The following is a 20,763-nucleotide window of genomic DNA, read 5'->3' on the forward strand; positions in this document are numbered from 1 at the left end:
GCTCCCCTCGCGATCTTGAACACGTTAAATTTCCGACTCGTGTTAATGTTTGAACGTCGCGATTTCTTCTTCATGCCCAGCGTACATTCGATGGTCCCCGTATCGATACGTGTTCAAGATCACGAGGGGAGCTCTCAGAATTGAACGGGAAATTTCACTTTTCTTCCGGATCGTAAGTAAACTTCAGTACAACCATCTTAATCATCGATGTCTACTTGTACCTCAGGTGGCATATCTAGTAATTTGGAGGCCGTTTTGAGGGTGAAATCTGATGTTTTTTGTTTGGAAAATGTTGGTTTTTGGGACAGTGACAGGATGATGTTGTCCAGCTCGAACTATTATTAGCTTGGACCTTACTATCGCCAGACCACGTCCAAATGTTAAAAAGGCGATAAGTTGGGTCCAAGTTACTTGGACTACCTGAGGGTAGGAAGATTAAATAAGGAGTCTTTTCACAGGACAAAACACAACAGTTAACTACATGAATCTCAAGGCTTGCATCAACATGTAACGGTAGCTTCGTGTTTTTTATCATTGATTCAACATTTCTGCTTTCTAGTGTTGCTATGGTAGGTTGGATAAATTTAAATCTCAGCACCTGACAGATATCCCTTTTTGTTGATACTCCAAAACCAAAAGTACCAAAAGCTAGGTACAACGACTTCAATCTCACGGGCCCCACAAAGTAGCCGTTAATTTCGCTGTCAAGCCCACTTGGCCTATATTGATTTGTATACATTCCTTTATGAGAATAGAATTCTGGAGCCATTTTCATCCACACTTGCTTCTTGTCATGCTTGTTGTGCAATCAAAAGAATCAAGACCACCCGTAGAGTTATAAAGTGATGATGTCAACTCTATGCTTTCCAAAACTAAGAAAACACACCAAAGTTCTCATCATACAAAAGTCGTGCGATTAATTCGATTAAATCCATGCCTCACAGGTTATTAGCACGTTGGAGCTGTCCTCAATGCACAAGCCGCTATGATTAAAGGGAATGTACAACATTTGCTTTTGCTGCAATTTTCCGACAAAAATGGATTTGGAGGATTAGTATGTCATAGAAAATATTGCTAAACTGACTTGTTCCACGTTTTGGGCTTGTAGATACTGGAAAAACCAAGACCCCACTTAAGATGAAACGGAGCAATTCATAGGCTTTGGGGAATTGTTAGGTCAGAGAATCAGTCTAGCAGGCTTGTACCTTTTCCATGAGTGTGTAATCAATTGCAAAGAAAATGCGAAATAACTAAATATGAAAATTTCAAGGCAGTTTTTGAAAAAGCCAGTTTTCTCCAATGCTGGTTGGCCAACCAGCGTTGGAAAAATATTTTTTTTCTTGAAAATGTTAGCTTACCAGGAGCCACAAATTTACAGGCTGCTTTAGTCTGTCATTCCCTTACAATCCAGTAAGGTAATTCGTGATAATTTTATCATTTCGTTTTTTGATGTTTGCAAATGTTGTATCTCCCCTTTAAAGTTGATTCCGCATGCTCTTCAGCAATTTCAAATTTTTTTTCTGTTAATACATTTTCAAATTAATTTTTCCCAACCAACAAACCTCACTTTCCCCTTTTTTTGAGTTCTGTAAACCTCTTTTGGAAGATCATCTTTGCGAGCACACTGGCATCGATCGATACCGATTGTGGGGCGGAAACCAGCCTGTCCGAGAAAGATAATTCTAGTCTGTCAGCCAAAAAATGGAAATTGAAAAGTAATATTTATATGCAATAACTAAACTAGGGCCGATACGAAATTCGTATTGCTAAAAATAGCACGAAAAGCTCGAAAATAGCGCAGGGATGCATCTCTTCAGACATATCATTCTATACAAACTGATCAACATCGTTTGTGCATTCATATCTCTTACTACACTCAACCAAAAAAAGAAAGTCCCCCTTGCAATACTTTTTTGTCTAACTCAAAACCTACTTTAGCACCCCTCGCTCAAATAACGACTCATCCTTAGAATTTATGCAATTTATGACAAATGGTACCGAAAACAGTTGCACGTTTGTATACATGCAAGTTGTGGTTCACACTCACCTTGCACGTATACAAAAGTGCAACTTTGTTTCCGTACCATTTGTCCTAAATTGCATAATTTTGTATACATTATCACTGTTAATTGGGCCAAACAAAGAGTATGGCTTGATTGCTAAGGAATTTCTGTACTGGTCAGTTGTAATTTGAGCAAGATGTGCCAAGTAGGTTTTGAGTTAGCCAAAAAGTATTAAGTGGAGAGACTTTCCTTTTTGGCTGAGTGTATATACCGTCCCATCTCTGATGTGTATTTTATTGCCGTGAACTTCATTAAACTGTGTTCAAATGTCATATATTATAAACACATGAATTTGGAGACAATATGAAGCCAATATGACTCCTTTTATTTGTTTCTATAGACCAACACATTTCAGGTTGTACTTGTGACCGATGGTAGCCTTTCCTTTGCCATTTACAACTATGAGGACATTCGTTGGACGTCCGGCGCATATTTGGGTGGAAGTAGCTCCACTGGACTGGGCGGTACCCCAGCTCAGGTATGAAGTTTAATTTACGCAGTGCGATAGCTATGCAGCTTTTAAGGGTAGGTATAATCGTTGTCGTTTTGTGCTTGTTTCGGTCAAAGCAGCCAAAACTCGCAAAATCCTTAATATAGCGGCATCACAACTAACCTGCTGGTTGATACCGACATACTTTTGTTTTTGTAAGTTTTCCCTTATATTCTGAATTGGTCTCTGTTGTTTACAATCCTCAAGTCAGCACTTACAAGTGACAGCCACTCAGTTGGGACTGATTGTCATTCGTCGGTCACAGGTAACCAGTTTAATTCACAAATGTCAGTCAGTCAGTGAGATGGGTATCCACTGTGTGTCACTTCAGTCTTCAGTCTTCAGTGGTTGACTTCCTAATACCAGCTCTCTGAGCTAAACTGGATCGGTGACTGTGACCTCACAGTCGGTGCGGGGCAAACAAATATGGTGCTGTACATCAAAACTTAGTTGCGAGTAAAAAAAATCAAGCAGACTGGTTTAGAGGGTCCTCAGGCTGGCCGGTGGCGACATAGCACTGATGGTGTTTAGTGCTATGGGCTTGAAGGCACGGATGGAGGGTGCATGCAGTCACACGGCTGCTTCTGGAAGTCTGTTCCATATCCTGATGGTTCTTGGATAGAAAGAGTAGGCATAGGCATCGACATTGGAGCTTGGTTGTTGGTATAGAGAATGGTTACGACGGTGGAGGATGATATGTGCTGGAAGTGCATCAGTCAGTTAGTGAGATAGGTAGCCAGTCTAATTTACAAGCGACATTCTGTCATTGAGATAGGGAACCAGTCTAACTCACAAATGTCAGTCAGTCGGTAAGCTGGTATCCACTCTGTGTCACAAGCGTCATTCAGTTAATGAGATAGGTCATCGATCACCAGTCTAATTTACAAGCGACAGTCAGTCATTGAGATTAAGTAACCATGTTCAGAAGTGACAGTCAATCAATGAGATAGGTAACCAGTCTAATTCACAATTAGTGACAGTCATTCATTGAGATAGCTAACCATGTTCAGAAGTGACAGTCAATCAGTGAGATAGGTAACCAGTCTAATTCACACGTGACAGTCATTCAGTGAGATAAGTGACCAGTCTAATTCACAAGTGACAGTCAATGATATAGATAACCAGTCTAATTCACAATGGACACTAAGTTATAGTCAGTCAGGGGGCGGAGATGCATGAGGACACTATGGGCCCCTGCGATCATCATAAATGGACAGCTATAAAACAGATCCATTAGTCCAGCGGATATGTGACAAAATATTGCACTTTTTCATAAAAGCGTGAAAATTGGCACATATGTTTATATGATACACCCCCCCCATTTTAATATGGCGGTCACGCCCCTAAAAGGGGTGTTTGCAATGGCTCCACGTCTGATTTTTGTTCTTGTGAATATAAACGTCTGTGGGAGGCTTCGTTTGTTTATGAGATGTGGGCAAATATTTTTCCATGGTGGGCATAATGTGAACCCAGACCCCCTCCCTTTTCAAAATGGCTGCCACGCCCCTAAAAGGGTGTGTTCGCGATGGCTCCACATCTCGATTTTTTTTCTCATGAATGTCGATGTCCGTGGGAAGTTTCATTTCTCAATGAATGTGAGAACAATTTTTCCATGGTGGCCGGGCATAATGAAAACCCCGCCCCTTTTTTCTAATACGGTTGCCACGCCCCTAAAAGGGTGTTTTCGAGATGGCTCCACATCTGGATTTTTCTCTCATGAATATAAATGTCTGTGGAAAGTTTCATTCGTTTATGAAATGTGGGCACAATTTTTTCCAAGGTGGGCATAATAAGTAAATCCCCCTTTTTTAAAATGGCCTCCACGCCCCCACAAAAGGTGCTTATGTGGTGGCTCCACATCTGAAACATGTATAATCTATATACTTATGTCTCTGTGTAGTTTCCTGCTTAAGTGACAAGTGGGAACAACCATTTTCACTGCGGGCATGATGAGTCGATCCCCCCTTTTTTAAATGGCTGTCCAACCCCTAAAACGGTAAATTTGCGATGGCTCCACATCTCAAACATTTTCTGGCATGATTATAAACATCTGTGCCAAGTTTCACGCTTTTATGAAGAAGTGTACAATTCATCGCTATTTTGTCATATATCCGCTGGACTACATGTCGAATTTGGGCGTGGTGGCTTGTTCCAAGCAACTCCGTGAAAAACCATGTGATTTTTCTGAAATATTCATCTTGGGTTTTAATTTTGAATAAATAAATTGTAATCGAATAATTTTAGGTTGGATTCAATAGTGGTGACGGCTTCAAGTACTGCAGTCTTCCCGAATCCAGAACGGATGCCATCGTTGACGTTGACCTACAGACGAACATCGGCAAAAGAGGGCGCTTTCTGTTTCGTATCGACAGTACTAGCGAAATCAGTGAAGGCCAAGGATGCGAGATGTTGCACGGTATGTAGCCTGAAAGTTGACTCCTGCATGGTGGCGCCAGTGGCGCACCCAGGATTTGGGATTTGGAGGGGGCTCACATATTTTTTTCAAATTGTTTAGGAGTTAAAAAACAAATCGCCTTGGTTGCGCCACAGGGTGGCGCGCTTCCGGATCCCTGGAACGGATTTCTTTTGTAATTATTTTTAGTACATTGATTTCTTAAGAAAATCAGCCTCACAAAAGGCCATTGTCAAATTGCTAGTTGCATCTCAATTTATGAAACTGAACAATCGCATGACATGAAAACGCAATATAGTGACAAAAATTGGCCTCTCACTTCCGAAAATCTAAAAAGCATGTGGCCTAGTGGAGCTCGGTAGACTCGTACAAAATAACAAAGATGAAAATTTGTGAACTAATATTGTTACGGTCATCGTATAAAATTTTTAACTTAAATAGGAGACTAAAATGTCTTCTGAAACACACAATTTTGAATTAACAAACTTGAAAAAATGATTTTCAGTTTCAAACAAATCTAAAAAGACCGTTGATAGGAACTGTATTCAAGCATGATTCACACAAGCCCGAGTAAACATAGAATCCATCAGATGGAGGTATGTAAATCTTCGCGTCGTTATTATTTTTGTTGTCACGCATTTTACGCGATTTGAAAACACGTGATCAATCAGGGAGACATAGGAATGAACATCTGGATGTGAAATGTCGTAAATAAATTAGTTTTTACCCATTTCCAACTGATTTCTCATCATTTTTTGGTTGCCAACCTGAATGTTTCTTAGGGGTGAATACGGTTAGATATCATTTTGTCAAAAATTATAGAAAGAGAAAGGGCAACCCCAAAGGCCATATCAGGCGTGGGAACGGTCTCCAAAAACGTGCAAGACTTTGCAAGTGCAATGTATACAATGTAAGCCATATCCGGCCGACGGGAGTGTCATCGAGAACATTGCTATTCAGTACGTGTGGGTCAAAATGCCATATGCAAATATAGCTCTAATGTTACGTGACTGGGAAGTCCCTCATGCTTACACACTGTTTTCTCGATCAATTTCACTGACTAACCCTGTCTTGCATTTGTTGATAATAGCTGTGGAATGGTTTTCGCAATGTTCAGCGCTTTCATGTAGTTTATTTCTTTCTGGTGATGAAACCAAGGATATCCCTCAAAAGTTCCCAAGGCACTGTAGGCCGAAAGCCTGAAGAAACCTGTAGAGAGAAAACAATGAGAAGAAATTACAGTTTAAGTGGTGGGAGGAAAAGCCCAGAGGAATATTCTGAGGAAAACCCATGGAATAAGGTAGGGACTGTCACCCAGGCGGGTCACAGCGGACTCCCCGTGAATGTACTTTCTTTTCATGATTGAACCTTGTACTTTAATCACAGACCCTGACGATTGTGCCCCCAACCCTTGTGAGAATGGTGGGATATGTGTTGATAGATTCAGAAGCTACATTTGCTTTTGCATCGATGGATACACTGGTGTCAACTGTACAACACCTCCAGGTACTGTAGCTGAAAATTATACAACTGAAAAATCTACTCTTGTTAATATTTTGGGGAGTTAAAGAGAAACTGTAACTAGAAAGAGAGGGAGAGGGAGTATATTTTTTATGAGAAAATTTTTGACCTTCAAAATTATTTATAAAGCAGACTTTACAATGCGAAAAGTAACCCATAGCGCTGCTATTATGGGATAAAGATAACTGCAAATTACAACTTAAACCACAAAAATAGAATGACTGCAATAGTGGCTTCTTATTTTTACAGCGATTCCAGCTACAACTGAAGAATTAACCAGCACTTCAGAACAGATCATCACTGTAACACAATCTACACAACTACCACCTACGCAACAACCACCATCCGGACAACCAACATCAGGACAACCACCATCCGGACTACCAACATCCGGACAACCACCATCCGGACAACCACCATCCGGACAACCAACATCCGGACAACCAACATCAGGACAACCAACATCAGGACAACCAACATCAGGACAACAACCAACAACCAGCCCATTGTCAACAACATTTCCGGTACAAACCTCCATGAACACCACCAACCCTGGTAAGACGATTGGTTGCGATCCAACTATTGCTTCGTCCCAACTATATAGTTGGAATCGTCCAAACTATATAGTCGTATTCAGTCTCAATAAAGCTGGCATTGGAATGTTGCTCTAGTTCCCCGTGTCCTTAATTGCTTTGGAAATGTCTCATGCTATGCCTTCAACTTTTAATCTTTCACAATTTAAGCGAAATTTGAATAGATGCCTTCTTTCACTGTGACTTTTTTCTTTTCATAGCTGTTCTTCTTAGTTTGTAGTCCATAGATCCACACCTTTGAGTGGCCTTTGCCTCGTAATTGGGATGCCCAACTTACGTAGGACTATCCAGGGTCACATTTTTAAGATAAAGGACCAGTAATTTATTCGTTTGGTTACGTTTGCTTTCTTTGCTCATCTGGATTACCGTTTGAGCCGAATTTCGGCAAAATTTTGCAGAATTTTTCGAACAAAATACGAGTTGGACAGAAAACTAAGCAGAATTAATTCTTTTAGCAAATTTCTCGACGAATTCTGTAAAATTGGTGATCTGACAGAAAAATATGGCAGATTAGTTTTGAAAAAAGCTTCAAGTTGAGGTTCCCTGACTGTTTTATTGGTACACAGTAAAGTACTTTAGACCATTGCAAGCCAGGCTATATACACGTGCAATTTTTTAAAAACATATCTTAAGCCAAAAAAAAAAATAAGTCGGTCTCTGGTCAGCACGCGCGTCGATTTTAATCATGCGCGTCGATCTTTTTTTTTTCCAAAATGTTCCGCGGTAGCTCCAACAGCGCCCTCTATTTCCGCACCTCCTCATGGAATGGGAAATTGCACAAAGGCAAATGATCGAAAGCACCAAGGCAAAATGTGGAGGACACCAATGTACATGAGGACACCAAAAAGGCAAAATAGTACCCCACCTTGTCTGTACAATCCAAGCTTGAAAAAAAAAAAAAAAAGCCGCGTGGCCGCGTCAATTCCGGAACTTTGGTCTGACCAGAGACCGAATATTTTTGGGGGGGGCCTTAATTAATTTTTTTTAAAGGAAATTTATGATTTATGTTGTTGTTGAAGGAATTGTATAACATCTGCAGATGTTTTAGCAATTTAGCAGATTTTTGTTGAATCTAGCAGATTTGTGAAGTGCATCTTGCAGGCTTTTGCCTGTTACCTTACGGTCACCCTGTTGCTCACCATTTATTGTCTGTAACAGTTTTATGCACTTGAGCTATCTAAAAAAGATGTTTAAATAAATGTCACTTTTGTTAAAATAGTGAAGAAGCCATGAGTAACTTAATCGTTAAGTATCATTGTGACTTTGCTTCACCTGACAGGGATTTTGTTTCCCTTTGGAGTCGTGGAAGGAGACACATTTCTTCCACCCAATGACGATAGGAGTTCTGGAACTATTCCTTTATCTTCAAGCTTTCCTTTGTACAATTACAACCATAACTCTCTTTTTGTAAGTATGGTAATAAATTAGTGGATTGTTTCCTTTTTTGCAAACTAGTGCCATGTTTCTCTTATTTTGCTCCGATTTTTATGCACAATTCCCCACTTGAAATTCCACTTTTGTATGTTTTTTCTGTTTGATGTCTTCTTTTGAAAACAAGACAAGACAAACAAAATAAAATATAGGCAGAAAAACAAGCAATGGCAGCCAGTTTGAAAATTGTGAAAATTGCTTGTTATTCTACCTATTTTTATCTTTCAAGAGACAAATCTGCGATGGCCCTATAGCCAAATATCTTTCTCATGACATAGTCTGACTGTGTGCCAAATTCCATACTTGTATCATTAAAGGCACGATTCCCCCAAATATTTCCCGTACCTGCCCCACTAAACCAGAGTTCTAATGACTCGAGTCCGACTCGAGTCACAAATTTGGTGACTCGACTGGAGTCCCTAAGAGTAAATGACTTGATTCGACTCGAGTCACTGCGAGCAAATGACTCGATTCGACTCGAGCCCCCTTCAGTATACTCGACTCGACTTTCATCATTGGCTTTGGGCGATTTCTTATAAAGCTCTTCATGTCGACTAAATGTCGACTGTTCTTTTAAAAAATTAATTGATACATGCCCACTTTTAAATAATCAGAAACAGTTTTGAAAAATGCAATTTGGTTTTGATGTTGTCAGCGATCAGGGAAAACATTTTTAGACCCAAAGCCAAACCAGATAGCGTATATCAGGAAATCAGTGACTCATTACAACTCTGATTCAGAGTGGCCATTCACACGGAAGTATTTCATATATCTGTGTACCCAGTGGGCCAGATTTAGCCCAATCATTGGCGTTAGGGGGTATTCCCATTGGTGAGTGCGAACATCGGGGAGCTTCTTACATTGCCTTATCTAGCTAGTTCCAATACCTTTTTACTTAAAACTTGATAATCTGTAGCCTGGAGTGTTGAATGGTAACTCACCGCAACCGGTAAAAACTAGTGTGCAACTGCAAGATGCTTTCACCAGCTGACGTAATCCCGCCAACACCTATATGATAGCACTGCTTGCGTATACCTAGCTCGCAGTGACAGTGATTCGGTGAGTCTGTCAGGTAAAAAGATGACTATACTTTTGTTTGATCTCCAGGTGAACACAAATGGTGTGATTTCCTTCCTGGTCGAAGTCTCGACGTTTACCCCGTTACCATTCCCGCTGGACGGAGACAGACGCTTGGTGGCGGTATTCTGGGGAGACGTGGATATCAGGTATGGGGGCAGCGTGTCTTACCGTGAACTTCATCGTAATATCAGCACCCAGGAGCTATTTAACTGGTCAGAAACTATCGTCAGACAGGCTTCAAGCGACTATTCTCGGTTTTCAGCATCTTCGATGTTCATCGCGACGTGGAACAAAGTACCTTTTTATGGAGCCAATGCTGCAGGACGTGAAATAGTAAGTAAATTTAAGAAGCTACGTATGAGAAGGAAGACTTAACAGAGATATTTTTGAACAGAGCAAAACACAACAGTTTACTAAACGAATCTGTCAGTTGTATCTAACTTTAGCGAGTTTTTTCATGTAAACTTTCTGTGGTAGGCCCAGTTGATTGAACGTTTCTGTATAGAAAGATATGAAAAGAGAAAGCTTTCTGTAAATTTACTTTGGTCTGTTAGATAAATTTAAAACTCGGGACATAGCAGACATCCCTTTTTTGTTGATACTTCTAAATAAGAAATAATAGTCTTCCAAGTTTATACTATTAACAACTAGTCACAGGGGTGTTAGTCTCACGGGCCACTCTAATAGCCGTGAATTTAAGCAGGAAGTTAACTTTGACGTACTGGTTTGTAAAAACGGGATTGTGGAGCCACTTTCATCCACACTTGCTTCTTGTACAGCCAAAGAATCATGACGACCCGCAGAGTTATAAAGTGATGAATTCAACTCTGGGCTTTTCTGAAATTAACTAACAAACATGTAATGATACAAAGTCATCTGATACCTGCATTCTTATTCGATTAAACCCAGACGGCACAGGTAAAAGGGAGCCCCTTAGAGCTTTCCTCAATGTTGAGGTCTCTACGATTCAGATATCGCTCTATACAAAACCGATCAATAGCCTGAATTTTGGCATTGATATGTATACCTATTTTATGACATGTATTTTATTTCAGTGAATGAAATTAAAATGTGTTAAAATGTCATTTAAGCACTTGCGTTTGAAGACAATGTGAAGCCATTATTACAATTTTTGTTCCCATAGACCAACACATTTCAGGCTGTGCTCGTGACCGATGGCAGCCTTTCCTTTGCCATTTACAACTATGAGGACATTCGCTGGACAACCGGCACAGCAAGCGGTGGAAGCAGCTCCACTGGACGGGGCGGTACCCCAGCTCAGGTATAAAGTATACTACATGTACATGGAGTATACGTTATCGTAATTTATTCGAACGATGGGAGACATCTCTCATTAGGTAGCAGTTTCATGTCTCCCTAATGTCACAGCTCCCTTTAGAGTAACAATTTTGCCGTCGCAATACGGGCGATTCACAATAGTGCGCCTCCAAGAGTTTGCAACGCGTTGGCCAATCACCGTGCGCGAAATCAGTCGACCTTTTCCAAACGCGCATTGGGTCAACAGATTTTGCGCCTTGTGATTGGCCAACGCGTTGCAAACTCTTGGAGGCGCACTATTGTGAATCGCCCGTATTAGGTTATGTTTGTTGATCGTGGTCTAATTAGTTAACATATCGAAATTCGTGGAAAAAGGACAAGGGAATATTGGGTTAGGGCACATTGAAGTTTAAAAAATTTTGTGCTCAAATCTATGGGGATGTCTCCAAAATATCCAATCCAGGGTAATTATTATTAGTGTACGGTAATAATGGTAACTTTGCAGCTTAACATTACATCTAATAGTCGTCAATGGGAACTTGATATTCATGCTGTCAAAGATTCATGCCCCTTGCTCAAAAGGATTACTTCCCCGAGCAACGTTTGGAGAATTTTCTTGCCGTTCTTACGTCAGCAATTTTCCTGATAAAAAGTGGATTTCAACTTTGTCTTTGACTAATTTCCTGCTACATATCGTTTCTGCTGTATATCGAAAAGTTCGGCTCTCCAACGATTTTTTTTAATTTAAATTTTAGAATAAATGTTTGTATATTTTGTTCAATGAACTCTAAATTTAATAATTGTAGGTTGGATTCAATGGTGGTGACGGCGTCAATTACTGCAGTCTTCCCGAATCCAGAACGGATGCGATCGTTGACGTTGACCTACAGACAAACATCGGCACTAGAGGGCGCTTTTTGTTTCGCATTGACAGTATCAGCGAAATCGATCAAGGATGCGAGATATTGCACGGTATGTATTGTGTTTGATACATTTTTAAGTACGCTATGATTTTATCCTCCAATAAGTCAGTTCTTAACACTATGAACATCTTCATCCCTTAAAAATTTGTTAAAGAGCCATTTTCCCTTGAAATTACAGTTAACTAAATTTTCACGGATTTTTCAACATATTCAGCCAGATTAGGAGTCCGTAAAAACACCCTTAAGAAGGTCCTTTGTTTACCCATGGAGATAGACCCAGTGTACCGTTATGTTTAACCAATGATAATCCTCAGTGGCCAGGGTCATTAAAAAAACGTGAAAATACCCTTACAGGATTAGTCCTATAAAAGCCCCATGTAAATGTCCGTGAAACATCTCTTAAAGATTCTTTTCATAGAGAAATGGACTTTTAATGAATTTTTAAGGGATGAAGATGTTCATACCGGTATGTAATGGAAAGAACAATTGCACATGTGCTTCTGAATTTTCGAATTAACTGCATCATTTGGGTACATATGAAGCGGTAATAAAAATCTCTTTATCCTCTTTACTGATCAACCCTGTAATGCACGTGGTTTGTTGATAACTGTATTTTTTTTAATATATAGTTCAGTAATTCTTATGTATGTTCTCTGTTTTCATGATTGGAATTTGTATTTCAAACACAGACCCTGACGATTGTGACCCCGACCCTTGTGAGAATGGTGGGATATGTGCTGATGGTTTTAGAATGTACACTTGCTTATGCGTCAATGGATACACAGGTGTCAACTGTACAACACCTCCAGGTACTATATAGCTGTAGGCTAAAAATTATGCAAATGTAAAATTTACTCATTTGAATAATATTTTGGGGAGTTAAAGAGAAACTCCCTCTGAAAAGAGAGAGAGAGAGTAATGTTAAAAAACAAATGTTTGGAGCGGCTTATGAGCGAGTGAATTATAAATAAAAAGTGCCTGAAAAGTGACGACTATTAGTAAAAAATAAAGGCTATATTAAAATTCAACATCGAAATCAGCGTTAAAATGTTTGACCACAATGTGTGGCTGCAGGTATCTATTTTCTGAACACAGAAGTGTCGTCAGAGACTTTACCATAAGATCTTTGGTCAGTAGGATAACTTTGGTCAGCACCTATATTTTAGTAATACGTAAATAGATAACTCTTTGTAAAACAACATTTCCTCAGTAAATTATATATGATTAGTTTCAGAATAATGCCAATGCAAAGTTTAATGCACTTGTGGATTTGAAGTGGATAATTATGTTAGGTCAAATTTCAAGAGGTCAGAGGTCAAGGAAAAAGAAGGTCAAATGGCAAATGGCATTAAGGAGGCCTTTGGGGGGAAACAATTGGGTTTTTGTTTAGGAATCAAGGGTCAAATGGTAATTTTATCTACTTTTCACCTGGAAGGAAACGATTTTAAAAATGTGACATTTTTTGTCCATAGCAATTGTTAGGGCTGGCTAATGTTGCCATGGACGGAGGCAACTTTGGTCACATCTTTTTTTGGGGGGGGGCCCCATCCCCTTGTTAAATACTATTTTTGAAACCAAACAAAACCAAAATGTAGAGAGTTTAGTCGAAATGTTCTAAATGTTTGGGAAAATCCAATTCACCTTGTTTGTTAAAAAAAAGCAATAGTTAAATATGTCTAAAAAATGACCGAAGTTACCCCATTTGACGGTACATTGGTAATGTTAACATTGGTAATGTTAACATTGGTAATGTTAACATTGGTAATGTTAACATTGGTAACTGGCAATGTTAACATTCGGTTGATTGTCGACGCTGTTACAGTAGCGACAATTCCCGGGAGCGGCCCATGCAGCTACAACATTTAAAGTTTAAATTTACTTTGCAGTGTCTGTGCAGCAGAGTCAGCTGAAAAGGGTGATTAAATGCCCTTATATAATTTCCTATCAGATTGCATAATGCATTCTGGACATATTGAAAAGTTTTCGATTTGAAAGTTTGGTTTATAGTCAAGTGAATTCCTTGAGTACTTTATTAAAGTCATTTGTGATTAGTGTTATTTTGCCGGTTATAACTGAAGACAGAATGTATTTCCATTTCTTATTTCAGTTATCGACGAATGCGATCCAGCTTCGCCGTCACATAACTGCGATGTGAATGCCATTTGTAGCGACACGCGTTATAGTTTCATCTGCACTTGCTCGGCTGGATATGCTGGGAACGGCACATTTTGTACAGGTGAGGAACATGAGATTGGAACAAGTAAATTCTATAGGCCAAAAAAAAAAGTCTCCGGTTTCTGGTATGCGCGCGCGTCGTCGTAGCCATGCGCGTCGGCAAAATGAAAAAAGGTTTTTTTTTCAATGAAAGATGATGTCTCAAAACCGGCAAACTCACTGGTTTGACTGGAATCCTGCTGCTGCACAATTTTAACGTGTTTTTAGATTGGGTTATGGTCGAGAATAAGCTTTATGTGGCCTCTCTGGACTCCCATATATTTGCGCTAAGTTTAGTCGGGCACCATTTTCAGTCATCAGCCGACATATGAAGCAAAAAAATCAGGTAAAAAAAAAAAAAGCCGCGTCGCCGCACCACTTTTTGGGCAAGCTCCATACCAGAAACCGGAGACTTTTGTTTTTTGGCCATATACATATATCTTTGGTAGCATGCATGAACCGCGCGACTCGTGTGAGAGCCTTATGCGTGACGGTCCCCAAGTTGAAATCGCTGCCGGGCCCTGGCTGCTTATAAATCAACATCCATTGGTACATTGGATAGATCTTTGCTGTAATTCTAGTCCAAACTGAGAGCAATTCTCAGACTTATTTAGAGAGCACCATCATTCCAGTACTAGTATGTGACCATCCTAACAGTATTTATCTGAAAGGCTGTTTCTACACATTTAGTAGGTTTGCACTGAATTGTTAAAAAAAAATTTCAATTGTACTGGTTTTTTTTTCTTCAGATGTCCAGTCGCCAAACATCACATGTCCCGCTAACCAGACAGTTTACACAAACTGTCGCAAGACCTATTCAACAGTGTCACTACCGGACGCAGATTTTGCTTCGGACAACTCAGGAGTATATTCCATCTCGATTGATGTGGACGGGTCTGCTTATCAGGCTTCCGTCACCGTCAGCCTCGACCTCTCGGCCTCACCTCATTTGCTGCGCTACACTGCTACTGATGAGTCCGCCAATTATGCAGAGTGTGAAATGAGCATCACAGTTGCTGATGAACCAGGTTCTCCACTTTTATGTTCACATTATGATGTTTAAATTGCATAATGATGAAGCGATGATAGACAGGAGCGATTTAATTTAATACAAGCTTTTTTGTACAGTTTTGTTTGTTACAAAGCATTCAAGCGTTTGGAAAACTAGCGCTGTTGCTGTGAAAAGGAGACCCATAAAAATAAGAGGATACCTTCTTTTTCCTGGTCACAAAGAGGCCAGCGTTGTGTCGTCACTTGGAGCCGGGCAGTCTTTTTGTATAGGATTACCTGGTAAAGTCAATGGACGCGCTACATTCGGCCAACACAGATGCATGAAATTCGGCGTACACAAATGCATGAAAGACTTCCAGTGAATAGCCAGTAATATATATTTAGCTATATATGGACCGACTTCACTAGACTTGCCTTGTCCTGCTATTCTTTGAGGGGTTGGGCAGACGTGTCTTGCAATGGCCAACTCCATACATCCACCTATGAACGAAAAGGCTGTTGTTTGTTTCTGTTGATTTTTGCTCGATCATGATTTTTTGCAGTATCCAGGGTGGATGATTTGCTGTGTTAAGTGTGACTCTCTGACACTTGAATTCTTAGACCTAGACATAGATTCCATGTATACAATATTTACAGCCACAAACAATGAAGTTCTGCAAGCAAAGCATGTGATAGGTTACGGATAAAATGCCTCATCAAACATAGTTGTGTCTATAATGACGGTTTTGTTTCCATATAAACAGATGCTTCATTTTGTACTGCCACGGGCAACCCCACGAACTGCATATGTCTGCCCCAGCACGCACCGTATTGCAATTGCTCGTCGGGGTACTGTGGACATGATTGTTCTCGTAAGTTGACACTTAAAAAAATGTAGCTTTTGCCTTTTGAAAATGACAAACGTGGGAAAGAGAATCAAATTTTAATCTTGATTCATAAAATTAATACCTAACACAGTAGTTTACCCTTTCAGATTGGTTGAGAGCCTGTCACGTGGCCGGTCTTAAACGATTGATAAAATACCGGCTTGGTCTTAAACACTTCCCTTCGGCCTGGGTCAATATCAGTGTCCAGACTTAATACCTAACTTAAGCAAACTGTTTAAAACCGGCGAAGCACACATTTAGTCCCTTATTTTAAAAGGCCATACATTTGAGCCAGTTAGATCCCTGCGATGTCGCCATTTCAGACGTCACCTTCGCACGTTTGTGTCTTGCTTTAATTTAAAAAAAAAAGAAAAATGTTGTTGTTTTTTCTGACTTTAAATTTGGACTGAAGTAAAGTTTATAAAATTCCTGTTTTGTGATACTTTTATTGTTTGGCAAATGGTATCAAACAACGCCCTCATGATAACTTGCATTGAAACTTTAAACTCAACTCCGACCTTCGGGACAAATATAGTCAAAATACATGTTCATACACACATGTTTATTTGATTTTACAAATAAGATTGGGGAAATTATGTTTTCAATGTGTAACGCAATGTGTCCACTTTGTTGAACAGAGTCAGCCGAGGGAGTTGAGTGCACTGGTCCAGCTGTGCCCTATCCTAATTGCACAGACATTGATGAGTGCAATCCAGGGCACTCGGGGCCACGCTGTGAAGCCGGTGAGTTTAGTGCGATTTTTTAAATTGTCCATCGAATGAATTTTACACTGGAGCATATTTTCTAGCAAATATAGCGAATCAAATAAAAAAAGAGGAGGCATCAATTTTTGGTATAAATTTTTGCAAAGAACACTTTAATTTGTAAAGATTAAAAAATTGTCAGCTTTTCCTGACAACTGAGGGGCGCTGTTGCTTTTATGTCACTTTAGGAACACGCTGTTCAGATTAGGGTTGCTCTCTTCAAATTTTATAGCCCTAAATTCTGCTTATTGAAATCAATTGTGTATATTAGTTTTATCATTGTCTTACTGTCATATACTGAAAAACCACGAATCACTGAAAGCACGGAAAAATGGAGTTGGACAGCATTCTCTGGATGTGGTTACTTGTCAGATTTTCTAGGCTTTTAATGATTGTTTTCTCAAACAATGACAACATTTAACTTTGTTTTAAGTTCTTTTGGTTTTTGTTTAGATTTGCATTTCAAAAGGTATTGTCTAATTTTTTTTCGTGATTATATTCCTCTCTCCGTTACACACAGACAAGTTTGTTTGGTTTTATTTGCAGCTAGCTTTGTGACTTTGGGCGTAATCCTTAGCTACAAGGCATATATTCAATTTAATTAATTATTTCTATTGAAGCAAAACCTAAATAAAATCGAGAAGCGTGTACATTGAGAGAAATCAAAGAAAAAATAAAAAAACATTTGCAGGAAAAAGAAGCAAAAGAAAAAGTAGGAACAGACTAAACATATAACTAATACTATTGTTTAAAACCCATAATAAGCCTAGACTTGTCCATGGCAAGTATTGAACAAAACACTTAGGTTCAAGAGCAATCAGTAAAGGTCAAAGGTCTGTACAACATTGTAAAGTGAACAATCAGAATACTTAACACTCTGTACATCATTTAAATAAGCAAAATACACGATGCTTTGTGGATGAAATGAAATGAAACATTGAAATGAGACATTGATAACTTTTGGCGACCGCCAACATAGGGCTCTGTAGCTCATCAGTAGATGTAAACCAATCCAGGCACGCTGTCATTTTTATAACAATGGCAAAATCCTTGACTTAGCTATTGTTCGGATAATCCGTCATGGGGCAGTATATTTACACACTAACTGGCACAAACTGAAGCTTTCGCCATTGAAGGAGGCAGTGTAGAGTACGTGCTCAGATTCCTCTATAACGCCACTACGTTGCTCTGGGGGTTGCCGGTTCAAATCCCGCTGTGGGAAATTTCTTATAACAGATGGTCAGGAAAATGTTTGAAGTAAAAATTAATGTTTTGTTGTTATTTTAATCAAACAGACAGCACAGTTCAGTGTCCCGAGGTTGGTAACACGTGTCTTGACGAAGGGGTTTCATCAGTGTCAGTCGGTTGGACACTATCGGCAGACTTAGACCCAAGTTCGGATGATATTACTTGTAGAGACTTGACTGATGGAGCCACAGTGAATATCACAGGTGGAGTGTTTGGAATAGGGCCACACCACGTGGTTTGCTCGTCAAATGCTGGTGCCTTTGCAGATTGCCTCATTTCGTTCAGTGTTTCATGTAAGTGAATTTTGTAATGAGTATTGGTTGTCGAAATAAAACAATGATTTTGATTTACTATGAAGGAACCAGGTGTAGCTTTTACGTGAAGGCATAAAAATGCAAAGAGTAGAAAATGTTGTTAGCATTTAAATGCACGTGGTAACATAACCCAAAATGAACCTACTGATTTAATGAGAATAAAACATTTCCTGACACGATGTGAGTTTAGGACTGGTACCATATACATTGTGATGTAATTCCGCCGTAAATGGTATTGTATCGTGAACTAAAGTGAGTTTTTTTTGTCTCTGTGTGGAGCGAAACGCTAACGGGAGAGACGGAGACACAGGATTTCCAACTCTCAGAATAAAAATTGTTTTATTCCTCAGCCAACAACTCTCGAACTAAAGAAAAAGCTGACTTCTCAGCAACTCCATCAGACTTTACCTAAATACAATGTATTACATTGCCCGCCCCGTCGTATGGCCAAATCCTTCCCGCGTAAAGAAATAAAAGAAACTTCTGGCTGATAGCACCTGTTTCTGGGCGTGTGCTATTGGCCAGACAAAGGAAACCAGTTCAGCGCAACCGCAAACCAGACTGTGCCTATATATACTGGTACCGTTGGTGGCTTAAAGACAGAAAAAAGGGCTTCTTAACTATCCTTCGGAAGTTAATAATCTTCAAAGGTGATATTGAAAATGTATGTTTTTAATCATTGAATACAGCGAGGATTATACACATCCACTTGGTTCTCGACTTCAAATACATTAATTGAATTAATAAGAATTCGGTCCCGAGTGCTTGTAATAAAAACTTACGAGAAAATAGGTTGTTTCCATTTTCTTGATATATACAGTATCCATAAAGCTGCAATATGCACTCTATAAAAAGACTTTAAAGGGAATGTACAACATTTGTTTATGCTGCAATTTTCAGAAATAAATGGATTTGGAGGATTAGTATGTTATAGCAAATATTGTTGAAATGACCTGTTTCACGTTTGGGCTTGTAGATGCTGGAAAAACCATGAAAACCAATCATGTTCTTGTAGTCTGGTTCCCTGACCCCACTTAAGATGAAACCAAGCAATCAAGACTTTGGGAAATTGTAAGGTCAGAGAATTAGTCTAGCAGGCTTGTACCCCTTCACAGGTGTGTAATCAATTGTAAAGGTAACGCGGAATAACTAATTATGACAAGTTAGAATCAGTTTTTGAAAACAGCCAGTTTTCTCCAACGCTGGTCGGCCGACCAGCATTGAAAAAATACAATTTTTCTTGAAAATGTCAGCACACCAGGAGCCACAATTTTACAGGATGCTTTAGACTGTCATTCCCTAATGATCTAGTGAGGTATTTCGTGATTATTTGATCATTTCGTTTTGTGATGTTTGCAAATGTTGTATCTTCCCTTTAAGCAAGCGGCTTCCAACACAAACATTCACGACAAGCAAGTGATCCCATGTACTCTTAATGAATGTTGGCAGATAGTGGCACTCGAATTCTGAACCGTTTGATTTCATTTGTTTAAGCCGCTCATCATGTTGCTAAAAGTTAGTATTTTATAGCAATATAATTTAGAAGCACGGAATTGGCATAATGTTGATTGTATTACAGCTTGTCATCCCTCAATGTGTTTTGCTCTTGAACGTCTCGCAAGAATCCTGCTGATCAGAATTTATTTCATTTCAAGCAAAATCTGAACAGATACCTTTTGTCCATTAATTTAAAAAAAAATGGCAGTGGTTGGCGACCTGTAATTAAAAGTGCGCTCCTTGAGTAGTCTTTAACAGATTTTACTAGGTATTTTCACGAAACATTAACTAAATTTGCCTATACAGCATATCCAAGACTCGCAGTACCGGAAGTGGGTGCTCAGTGTACGGACCCAGGCATGGACACAGCTACAGTGACATGGAGTGAGGTTTATGCCATGGACGCTGGGGAAGTCACCATCGATTGCACAGATTCTGGTGATGGCATCGGTGTCGATCTTACAGGAGGTGTATTTGGAGTGGGGAACTATACCATCACCTGTATCGTTACCAATGACGTTGGCTGTGTGACCTCGAAGAACTTCACCTTCACTCTATACAGTAAGGATCAGTTCTTGCTGTCCTGGTTAAATTTTGCGCAAAGTACGACCCTTTTTGTACCACACAGAAGCTTAGGTACAAACATGTAAACACTTTTTATGACTGGTTTTTACTGTTATATTTTTTACAACGACGACAAAAAAAAACGGTACGGGTCGATGAAAACGTACGCAAATGTCTCTGCTGCAGAATTAGGCCCTACCAGATTTGCTTATCATTTTCCGAAAGATGTTAATATTGACATTAATTCTGTAGGGTATTCATTGTTCACGTAAACACATATTTCGAGCTGAGAACCTCTCATGATTGAAAATAGTGCGTGGATTACGTGTCAGCGGTTCAAGTCAATGGGCGATGTTTTTCCCCTGTGCGTAAAACCTTTCCTGAAGGCTACCCATTTACAACTGGAACTAGCCCTCTTTACCGTCATCCAGATTTGTAAAATAGTTTTTGCCGACAAGAGCCTGTTTTCAGGGAACAAATCACATATTGCCTT

At 39.5% G+C, this 20,763-nt stretch overlaps 1 protein-coding gene across 11 annotated transcripts in view; it reads left to right on the plus strand.

Moving 5' to 3' along the window:
• LOC119720271 overlaps positions 1 to 20,763 on the plus strand; it is a 67,209-nt gene that overhangs the window by 19,612 nt on the left and 26,834 nt on the right. For all 11 annotated transcript variants that reach the window (XM_038189900.1, XM_038189904.1, XM_038189910.1 and 8 more), the window contains exons 8-22: positions 2,404 to 2,541; positions 4,798 to 4,969; positions 6,353 to 6,472; positions 6,737 to 7,042; positions 8,360 to 8,487; positions 9,619 to 9,924; positions 10,736 to 10,873; positions 11,676 to 11,841; positions 12,482 to 12,601; positions 13,900 to 14,028; positions 14,756 to 15,034; positions 15,761 to 15,868; positions 16,522 to 16,626; positions 17,943 to 18,188; positions 20,013 to 20,267. In XM_038189900.1, coding sequence (XP_038045828.1) covers positions 2,404 to 2,541; positions 4,798 to 4,969; positions 6,353 to 6,472; positions 6,737 to 7,042; positions 8,360 to 8,487; positions 9,619 to 9,924; positions 10,736 to 10,873; positions 11,676 to 11,841; positions 12,482 to 12,601; positions 13,900 to 14,028; positions 14,756 to 15,034; positions 15,761 to 15,868; positions 16,522 to 16,626; positions 17,943 to 18,188; positions 20,013 to 20,267 — 2,716 coding nt within the window. The remainder of the gene's footprint in view (positions 1 to 2,403; positions 2,542 to 4,797; positions 4,970 to 6,352; positions 6,473 to 6,736; positions 7,043 to 8,359; positions 8,488 to 9,618; positions 9,925 to 10,735; positions 10,874 to 11,675; positions 11,842 to 12,481; positions 12,602 to 13,899; positions 14,029 to 14,755; positions 15,035 to 15,760; positions 15,869 to 16,521; positions 16,627 to 17,942; positions 18,189 to 20,012; positions 20,268 to 20,763) is intronic.

The sequence above is a fragment of the Patiria miniata genome, unplaced genomic scaffold (genome assembly GCF_015706575.1).
Source record: "Patiria miniata isolate m_02_andy unplaced genomic scaffold, ASM1570657v1 HiC_scaffold_9, whole genome shotgun sequence".
Taxonomy (NCBI): Eukaryota; Metazoa; Echinodermata; class Asteroidea; order Valvatida; family Asterinidae; genus Patiria; species Patiria miniata.